Source organism: Mugil cephalus, chromosome 14 (assembly GCF_022458985.1).
Source record: "Mugil cephalus isolate CIBA_MC_2020 chromosome 14, CIBA_Mcephalus_1.1, whole genome shotgun sequence".
NCBI lineage: Eukaryota > Metazoa > Chordata > Actinopteri > Mugiliformes > Mugilidae > Mugil > Mugil cephalus.
Genome location: NC_061783.1, coordinates 5,943,495 through 5,954,452, shown reverse-complemented (window position 1 = coordinate 5,954,452; position 10,958 = coordinate 5,943,495). Strand labels below are relative to the sequence as shown.

Here is a 10,958-nt window from a genome sequence, read left to right as displayed (position 1 = left end):
TCCTGTCTCCTGGTTTTAATGTTATGGCTGATCGGTGTATGGCCATTATATAACCACCAGTTAAACTAACAGTCTGTAGGTTGTGAAAGGACCTCTTTGATGAAAAACCCACAGCCACAGGGAGAAGATGCACATTCCACACAGAAAGGCCTCAACCAGCTGGTGGCTCACACCCAGCGTCGCCATTGACAACCAAACACACACAAACGAACCACTTCACAGCATTTATGAAAATTTATTTATATAGATATATATTCAACTATACAGTCATGTATGTACGGTAGTATGTATATATTTATATAGAAACCTATGCATACTGCAATCCTTTCACAGAGGAGAACAGAACCACATGTCAGCAATGTTAACACAATGACAGAAGCTCTGGATATTAAAGGGCAGACATTCTGGATTCATCGACACAGAAAACAAAAAGAAGAACACCAGTAACTCAGCTGTCACCTCAATTCAGCTTAATTCTTTAAATTACAATCACTTCATTGATAATACAATCATACTTTATGTGGAATAGTCCTATCTATTCACATTAACTACACTCAGCTAAAGTCTGTACAGTTTTGTAAAACAGAAATGAAGTTTCTTTTCGTTCAAGCAGGCGGGAGTCGCTGGTGGCTTCTGGACGATGTTTCTTGTGCCGACCGGTGTCCGAAACTCACCACGACCAAGTGAGACAGCAGTTGTTGGGAACTCACAAACACACCAACAGAAGGGAAACTTAACCTCCTCATTGTCAAAAAAAAAAAGTCTCGGAGTTCATTGGTTCTGTCTCCATCTATAAAATTCTGATAACTCATTCATTTGATTTGTCACAAATCAAATTAGGAAAAAATGACCCGCAACTGACTGAAACACAGCATAGCATGTACACAACTGCATGAAAGTTCTCAAATGAGACACCTGCTTCCCACATTCATTCGAAGTAAACAACATTCTGGTTTCTCTCACGGTCCAACTGGGAAGCAGGACTCTCAGCAGCTTTACTCCACATTCCTCTAATCGTTATGTGCTTTTTTTTTTCTTTAAAGTTGTTTTTAACAACAGAGCACTTTATCACATCAGTCGTTCAGTGTGTTTTTATCACACGGTTTGTGCGGCACCAATTCAAAATGAGTGCCACTGAAATAAAAGTTTAAACTGGTCGCTACACAGCTCAAATCAAATAGCAGTCACGTATTGCACTATGAATGCAAACAATACCAGCCTACACTATACAGAAAAGTGCTTCTAACGTTTGTACAGCTGCTACACACAAACACAAGAAACATATACATCAACCAGTGTTTCTGTATGTATGCAATACCATCACACAGGCGGTCACGCCCTACAGTACAGTACAAGAACATTTGATGGTCTTTTCTCCCTCTAAATGTCAACTTCAGAAGGACAGAAGGAGCAGGGTCCTTAAGCTTCATGGTAGAGGTGTGGTGGTGCAGGTGTGGTCGAGTGGGAGGTGAGGTGGAGCTGGTGGTCCGGTGGCGCAGCCCCCTGGTTGTTTTTATTTCATTATTTATTTTTTGAAGTTTGCGATCGGAATGAAGAGGTCAGGTTACGGGAGGAAACCTCAGGAATGAACTTTGAAGGCGAGCAGCTGCTCAGAGTGCATGTTGTTGAGCGAGCGGAGGTCGGGCAGCTTGAGCAGCAGCTTGGTGAAGATGGCCGACTCGTTGGGGTGGTTCTTGGTGATGAGGCTGCGCAGGGCGCGGATCAGCGTCTCTTGCAGGGCCTCCACGGAGTTCACGTTCTCGATGCCGGAGCGATCTGAGGAGGGTGGAGCACAGCGGTTAGTGTTAGTCTGATGGGCTACGCTGACATGTAAGCTCTCATTTTCTCATCCGACAGTTTATCAAATGAACAACTCTGAACAATCTGCTCACATTCACAACTTGTGTACCAGAGTTAAACAGAGCTTTATAACAGTTTGAGCCTGGTTTTTCTGCTTCATTGTAACTCATTATTTGTCATATTATTTGCAGAATATCAATCAAGGCTCAATCAAGAAAATTAAACAACTCTTCATTTTCTAGTTTTATGTAGGACCCATGCTGATGAGTTTACTTTAGACGAGATAGATTACATTACATATCCTGCACTGTCTTTAGTTCTGTGATCAACAGATGAACAGCAGGTGGTGCAATTTCTCCAGTAAGTGCTGTTAAACCACTGCAGACAAAAAGGATACAACCTGGTGATGTAATCTAAACGGTGGAAAGGACTGTGGGGCTTTGACATCTATGCCGTACCTTCGTATTAGTTTTATGCATTAATGTGAGGAAGGTAACAGTTTTCTCATTTCTTTCACACAGATCTGATGCTTTCAGCTGCAGGAAGCTAAAATAAATACTGAAACATGGCTCATGTAGGTTTTCATTTATTCATCATATCTTACATTACATATCTTGGGTCGCCCCCTAGTGGCCAGTCACGAGTCAAAAAATGAGGACTTGTCAGCCTACCTGCAGAGACCAGAACCACGGCAGTGAACAGGCTCATCTCCTCCTCACTGAGGCCCAGGTTCATGAGCTTCTCGCTGAAGTCAAACATGGAGTTGAGGAGATCTCCGGCCCCCATGGCCCTCAGGGTGTCAATGCTGTACTTTTTCCCTCCCAGAAAGGTAACGGTACGGTCCTTCACATCAAACAGTGAAGCAAAGCGAACCACCAGCACCTGAGGACACAAGCACGCCTCTGTTTTTAGATTCTGAGCCAAGGCAAAAGTGGACAAACATCTGGAGTACGCTGTTATAAAAAACAGGGTGTACGTACCTCAAAGGTGCCGGCCTTCAGCAGGCTGACCTGGTCATGCTGAGACAGGTCTCTGAAGCCTGGGATCTTTTTGGCAAACTCCACCACCTCCCTGACGGCAGGGGTGAAACTGTGGGAGAACTCCTCCCACACCTCGTGGCCAGACTTCTGAGGGTCCACATGGGGAGATGTGTTCATAGGACAAACCTGAGGACAGAAAATAAAAACCAGGTCAGGATGACTGCCTTTTTGGCTCAGCCTGCTAAGCTGTTCTTGTGCTGTTGGTGTACAGATAATGTCCTCAGCCCTCTGTTCTTACCAGATGCATCCTGTTGCCTCCTCTCCATATGGGCCCGCTGTAGGCTCCATTAGCATGGACCTCTGTGGGTGGAGATCTAAAAGCTCTGTGAGCGTAAGCTGGACAGTGGCTGGGGGCAGCGCTCCTGGACGGCCTGAAGGGGCACTGTTTGCTTTCCTTCTGATCCTGAGGGCCCGCGCTCGGGGTCGGCTCTTTGGCTGCCACGGTGATCAGGTTGTTGCGCAGGTTCCAGGCGTCCTGCCGTTCCTCTGTCCGCTGGTTGCTAGTGTTGTTGGCAACGCCATTGTTGAGGGGGCCGGTGGGTGGCGAGGCCTCCCCTGTCAGGCTGCTCTGCTCCTGGTTGTACATGAAGGTCTCCTGGTGAGCCCTGGTCACCGAGCCGATGACCTCCTCCTCGCCGCTGTCCGAGGCGCTGGGCGAGGCCGAGCTGGGGCTGGTGTCCATGGCGACGGCAGGCTCAGGGTCAGAGCTGGAATCCGATTGGGTGGAACGTGGGGAGGATGAAGGAGAGCAGGAGGGGGCGGGGCCGGCATCCTCGGAGGTAGGTTCAGTGGCGCTGGCCGGCAGCGGTTTGGCGATGGGCAGGGTCTGGCTGCTGTGCAGCTGGCTCTGCAGCTGGCTGTTGTTCATCATGTTGTTCATGGCACTCTGCATCTCCAGCAGCATGCGCTGTTTCTCACGCTTGGGAATCCGGCCAAAGCGCACAGCTGAACAGTGAGGAAAAACTCATTTTAGTATAATGCACATTAAATGTTCCATTGTGAGTTGCATATGAAACTTGAATATCTTCTCAATAAAACCTCACATAAAGGTGGATAAGTTGAAGTGATGCAGTTTGCCCATTATGTAGAAACCTGTGTCTGCTTTCATGCTGCGATCAGTTGCATGATTTCTATAGTTAACGTGCATTACATTAACCACACTTTTTTTTTTTATCTGTTTTTAAACGTATCTGGACAGGACAGATCTTCAGATCTTTCAAGTATTAATTCCTCAAGATCTCAGTAACAGCAGATAACTGTGTTCTTGTCAGAAATTCTTGTCTTAACCATGTTCTACTTTCTGTTTCTGCTTCTTTTGAGGTTTTTGGCAGTTTTGCCAAATATATAATATCTGTCATATTACTGCCCTCTGCAGGGGTGAATCATTTACTATGTCGACACTTCAGATTCAGGTTAATTGTGCACTTAGGAAATGTCTGAAATAAAACAAAAGTCATTGATTAATCTGAGTACAACTACTCTCCAGATTACTACTGTACTACTCTATGTGACATCATGGAGGTCTGATAAGCTTGGGGGTTATGGTTCCAGGTACTCACAGTCTCGGGACATGCCCACCATCAGGCATTTCTTGAAGCGGCACTGCTGGCAGCGGTTCCTGTTGATCCTCATGATGGGGCAGCTCTCATTCTTAAGGCACTTCTTATACTGGATGTTTTGCTGGATGCTCCTCCTGAAGAAGCCCTGGGTGACCAAAGAGACAAAAGCACGATGTTAAAACATTTAGATCTTATATGATGCAACAGAGCTGCAAAACGAGACGAAGTCATGGGTACAGCAAGCTAAGTAAAAATGGGGGCAATGTGAAACTTCTCTATGCCATTTAACCAACAGAAAAACAATCTATCATTATTATAACATTTCAGAGACAAAATCGTCCGTGTAATGAAGAATCCACGATGGAAATATTTAGTCACAATCTTAAACAGCATATCTGTCTAAATCATTAAAACATAACTCTGAGCGCCTCAGAATGTGTGTGTGTGATTCCCCTCTAAGGAGTACTGTGGCGTGCCTGACACTGTGTACTGCTCCCCACGGTTAACTAGGCCACACGGCATCGTGAAAGTATGAGGGGCAGCTGATATGAATATGGAGAGAGTGAACTAGTTTCACTGTGTTGTCGCTGTGCAGATGGCTACGTCTACCGTGACCCACTTCAACTACAGCCCAAAGTGACTGCAGCACCCGTGGCTGTGTCACGCCGAGAATCGGCCTCTTTCAGCGGTGGCTGTTCTAGAGACGCCCTCACCTTGCAGCCCTCGCAGGCGTGGACTCCGTAGTGGAAACCGGAGGCCACGTCGCCGCACACCTTGCACAGCAGCACCAGGCCGTTGATTTCTGATTGATACAAAACACATTCTTACAGTTCATCTGAAAGAGGGACACATCGATGATTATGCAGGTTAAAACATCTTCTAAAATGTTCATATTTAACATTAATACAGTCATGTCATCTGTTTTAGTTAGACAATGAGATTGTTCCATTTTACAAATTTTTATCCATTTTTAAAAACAAACAAGCTGAAATTGCTCTTTTGTTTCTGCTCCCTCTCTCCTGTTTTTTTGGGAGGGGTTTTGTGACATTTTTGATGGTACCGGGCGTATTACTGCCCTCTGCAGGATAAAAATATTTTTCAACATCGCACTTCAGATTCTGCTTGCTTTCCAACCTGTTAACTACTGCTTCTGATTCCATAAAAGAAACATATTGTTCCATTTTACAGAGAAACACATACGTATATTTTAGTGTAGTATATGTATTGTATTTTAGAGGCCCAGTGTTTTTTTAGATTTAATACTGTTCATTCATTGGGCACAACCAAACTGGATTTATTACAGAGCTATCGGATTGACCTTCATATCATTACACAGGTGTTCCTAATAAAGTTGTCAGTGAGTGTAAATGCATCATGGCAAAAAGCTCATGCAAATTTATTACAGCAAAGAGGGATGTGAGACACAAGACAATTATGTGAAAATAGCAATTCCGCATGTGAGCAATAATTAAATAAAATTATACTATAATAATGTACTTTACTTGCATTTTTTTATTTTATTTAATTCTTTTTTTTATTATTATTTAATTTTAGATAATAAAAAACCAAAAGCGAAAGCTATTTTCTTTTCTGCTGACCTTTTCAGTATAAGTCTGCACTGAGAAATCTATTTCCCAAAATCAGAATTCTCACATCTGCTTCGGCAAAAAAAAAAAAAACAGAATAAACATGTAGCCTGATGGTGTCTGACTTACTGGTGATGCCGCACTTTGCACTGGACGAGGAGCGTCCGCTTCGTTGAGTCCCTGGCAGGTTTGGACCGCTGGAAGCGAGTGTGGGGTCGACCGGCTGGCTCAGCTGACTGGGTGAAGATCCGCGGGGCGGCGAGGCCGACTGGTAGCTGCCGTTGGAAGAGTCGCTGTGACACGACTCGGGGCTGGAGGCAGAGCTGGAGGAGCTGATATAGGCTATTACGCCTCCTGATGAGAGAAGAGAGGAAATGGGCCATGATGACTAGGACAGCAGCGACACAACACTGTGCGAGTCAACACTGTGCAGCGCGTAGTGCTGGTGGCAGTGTGTATGTTTCTTATTGACAGGAACTGGTCAAGATTACATCACATATAATACTCGCTATGCCCCATCGAGCTCTGTTGTTTCAAATTATAGGAGACATGAACACATTGTGGCTTATTCATTCAATTAATTAATTGGGACTAATTTTATGTTTTTCTTAAAGACAAGATTGTCTGTCCAGAACCAAAAAAAGGTTATTAGATTCTTTTTCAGGATTTAATCTATGTCTTAAAATGTGCTCCTGTCTGAACTATAAAGCTGTTGCTGTCTTAGTAGCTTACAGAGCTTTTCTGAAACATGACAATGACTCCAAGCTTTAATGATCAACTAATCTGATAATCGATTTACGGTTTCGGTTACATTCGAGGCAAAAAGAGAAACATTTGTTGGGTTTAGCCTTTGTTGCTTTTCTACGGTACACTCTGTGTTCATTTCTCTTCTCACAGCTCAGGCCATTTCTCTGCTTTTTTTTTTCTCCCTTTCCCTTCGGTAAAATGTACACCAGACACCAGCTGCAGACGCCTTTTCTGCGCGGAACCAACCGGCTTATCATAAAGAAGGAAGATCAGACTACGACAACAGCGTCGACAGCCAGTAAGAACTAAGCAGACAGGCTGCTGCCGGCACTGAGCACCCCTCAACATAGGCTGACCTGATTTCTTCCCCTGCCATTCTCAATGATTAGGTAACAGCCATTACATAATGTCAGCCTCACAAGGGTGTGTGTAGTAGGTACTTTGCACATATACAAGCGTCACACAAATGCACGTCAACTCAAATTAAGCTCCAAAAGATATTTCCGTGATACACCGCGATATTCCATGACATTTCAACATGAGTCATGAGACACTGGATTCAAAAATCCTAATTATAATGATATATAACCGATGTTGACCGCTTACTGGAAGTAACCTCGAGCACGAGGATATGCAGAGAAAATATCAATCAGCAGTTTTTACAGGAACAGTCACAAATATAGAAGTCTGGATGAGTCATCGGGTCTGGCCCCCATTCAGAGCCCACTCCGACCATCTCAATGACTCTCAGAAAAACATGCATACCTCAAATGAACACCATGGACAGGACTTCAACAACAGGGTAGCACACAGACATCAGGAGGCTACTATGAAACTAGATATCCAGTATCAGTATGAAGAGCAAGTCTGTTAAATGACATCTGAAAAGCGCCCCTGATTCAAGCAGAGATGAAACAGGAAAGTGAAAACTTGTAATTGGAACTTTAGTTCAATGTAATAATGATGATTATAAAATTAATTCAGATGCATTTACAATTATTACTAAAATAATTACATATGCTTGTACGCGTAAAAAGACACATCTTGGCCATTCGTGTCCTCTTGTGTGTGATTATGAAATGTGTCATGATCATTTTTGTTCAACTTACACAAAAGAAAGAGGTGACGGTTAAAAAATGAATTAGACATCACTTCTAGAATTTGAGTGTCAATGAGTAACACTACACGGTGTACCAAAAAGTATTGTGTAACACCTGGGCACTAAAAGGCACTATAACTTCATAGGTTGTTGTTTTTTTTTAACACGCCCCCACGTGGAGCAGGCATGTTCTTTCCCCGGTGAAACTAGGTCACCGCGCGCTGTCTCACGTGTATCCGCGTCGAGACCCCACACCAGCTCGCTCCGAGGAATTATGCAATTGCCACGTCACGGCGCTTCTCGGCCAATGAGCGGCGACGCACGGGGAGCGTAAACACAGGCGCACATGGCCGGACTGACGGGTCCATGTGAGAGGAGCCAACCGCAGTACATCCGAAGCCAACTATTGGGGTAATAACAACAACAGCCCACTGGCACTCCTAACCCAGTTAAACATTAACACTCGCCACAGCTGCTAATAATTTAAAGCGAGAATCCCAGTGACAGCACTGTTTAAAAATATAAAATAAGTACAAGACCTCGTCCTGCTGGTCGTACTACTTTTAAATAGCTCATTCTCCGGACCCGGCGGCAGGATACACGAGCACAACATTAAGCCCATTGCAACAAGCTGCAGCTAATCGTCATTCAAATGTTACATTAAAAAAAAAAACACTTACCAGCTTTGGTTGACTCCATGTCCTATGAGTTTAGGGGGGGCTTCCTCCTCTGCTACCTCAGTGCCGAAGCCGTTTTTCTGTTTTAGTGTTCAGCAACTGAAAAGTCGCTGATTGATGTAGGCGGAGAAACTGCTACAACATCTACAACCGACGACGCCTTCAAACCTGCTTCAAACGCGACAGACGCCGTAAAAAGCTACAGTCGGAGGCAGCAGTCCGGGCGAGATTCGGTCTCACAGTGGGGGGAACAAATCTCGCGTATCAAACCGAAGCATTAAGTTTTTCAGACACCGCTGTCAGGTGGCAGTTTTTTTTTTCTTTTTCTCCTCCGATGCGTCGTTCTTCTCTTTAGCGAGGGAGACGTTTTCGCCCTGGTTCCAGTCAGAGGTTTAGTCGGGTACGCGGTGTCTCACGGGGTCTAACGTTACCGCTCCGGTGTGTAGAGGACTGATGTCTGTCTGCAGCGACTGTTCCGAGCGAGGCGAGCAGTGCGCGACCATGTGACCCAGTTCACCGGCTCCTCCCTCCTCCAGCCCCGCACTGGTGTCAATGTAACCCACTGACATACTTTCACCAGTCAAAGTGAACAAAGAGGTTTGGCAAGTACGCCCCGTGGCCAGAATAGGCGAGCACGTTGCACAGCACGTTGCACAGCACGCCTTCATTTTTTTTTAAAAAGAAAAGAAAGAACTTTTCATTTTGCCATTTTCAAGTTACCAGTAGTTACCTAAAAAAACACAACACAACAAAACACAACATGACACAAAATAAAAACCGTAAAATACTCTGGGATATGTCCCAGGTTCTTCTTTTTTTTTTTTTTTTGTAAGTCCGTTGTTGGTGGGATTTGACCTTGACTGGTTTATTCCTGCTATTTTAGTTCAAAAACAGCTTCTCTAACTCTCAACCGAACAGTCATTTTTTCCATGGTATATTTTTCCTCAACAATGTCTAGCCATTGTCTTGGCCTTTGGGGGGGCGGGTCGCTTTTCAACCAGTTTCCTGTCAAGGCCTTTTGATAGCAATTTAGAGCAAGATTTTAAAGAGGTAAGTGTATCTCAAATACACCATCCGTGGATCAATGGGTAGTTTTAGGTTTAAAAATGACTCCTTCATTTGAATGACATCGTTCCAAAATAATTCTGTTCTTATGCAGGACTAATGGGAGTGACTGAGGTCTTCATGTCCACATCCTCTCCAACATTTCCTTTATGTGTGGGCTGATTAGAAAAAAGCATATGAGATTTTTCCATCCGAATTCTCGCCATCTTCTCGAGCTAGTTGAAGAGTGTTGTCGTGTGTTGCACATGGAAAACCAATCACTCTCGGACAATGTGACACTGAATTCTTGTTCCCGTTTTGGTTTGACATATAATGAATTGCTTCCACTACATTTTCGGTCACTGCTATACATCAGAGATACGATCTTTGAGGGAGTTCCTCTACATGCACCCGCCAGAAATACAGTCATCTCATTAATCCCCACTGATAAGTGCCTGTTCACTTCCTTGTCGTAGAAGGGTCGTAGCTGTAAGCAACGGTACAGGACTCTGTCTTAAAGCCTAAATTCATGCCTTATCATTGTAGTAGTCTACCTGAACCTTTGGTTTCACGTTGTTTTTCAGGTTGAAACACAACCTGTTACGCTAGCCACTACTACTGGTGGTTTAAGGAATGTTATGGAAGTTTTATGCATAATAACCAATGCTCTTACATGTGCACTATTACCTGAGTTGTCCTCTTCCATGTGCATCTATCCCGTCATTGTTTTAATAGCCGTCTGGAATGAAGAAAGTTGCAGTATAAGCTATGTAGGTCAGTTCAGCCACACAGCTGGCTGGCATAAAAAGACACTATAGATGTTATTTGTAGAATACTCATTAATATGATAGTGGGCCGTGGTATCCACTCACTTCATACTAGGTGTTCCTCTAATGAATGATTAGATTCATGGGAAGGCCATGATAGTCGCTTTGAAAGTGGAATACAATTGCTGTCAGGATTAAATACAGTGGAAATGTTTTGTGTTGAATGAATAAAGCGGTATATAATACTGTTACCAAGCTCACTCTCACAGCAGGGAGAAGTTAAATCCAGCCTCCTTTGCACAACTTTAAACCACTAATGTAGTTTAAGTATCAAAAGGGCTTGGAATAAATTGGATAGAAAAGTTTTTTTTTTTTATTCAGTCACTATTTTGTGGCCAGTGGTAAAATAGAAGTATGCCAGCCTACCATCTTAACTGCTCTCTGTTTTTTTTTCTTTTTTGCAAGAAATGTTAAAAATATACAATGCTGGATGTTTGTTCACTAAAACTATCAATTCTTTCTTTATTCAGTAGAATTACCCAATAGATAAATGTTCTGATTTTAAAGTTGAGTGTCGTAATTTGAGTCCGCACTGTGGTTTCCTGCAGCCAAGCCAAGAATCCTGATGTGCTCTTGAAA

The 10,958-nt window shown here is 43.8% G+C and overlaps 1 protein-coding gene across 1 annotated transcript; it reads right to left on the bottom strand.

Annotated features, from left to right (window-relative positions):
- Positions 1-219: 219 nt before the first annotated feature.
- On the bottom strand, positions 220-9,047 carry nr1d2b (nuclear receptor subfamily 1, group D, member 2b). The gene is made up of 8 exons (XM_047604502.1): positions 8,512-9,047; positions 6,115-6,339; positions 5,113-5,201; positions 4,400-4,544; positions 3,079-3,785; positions 2,781-2,966; positions 2,472-2,682; positions 220-1,776 (listed from the first exon to the last, which is right to left on the bottom strand). Exons 1-8 carry the CDS (start codon positions 8,528-8,530, stop codon positions 1,580-1,582), a joined length of 1,779 nt encoding a protein of 592 aa, XP_047460458.1. The 5' UTR covers positions 8,531-9,047; the 3' UTR covers positions 220-1,579.
- Positions 9,048-10,958: the final 1,911 nt, after the last annotated feature.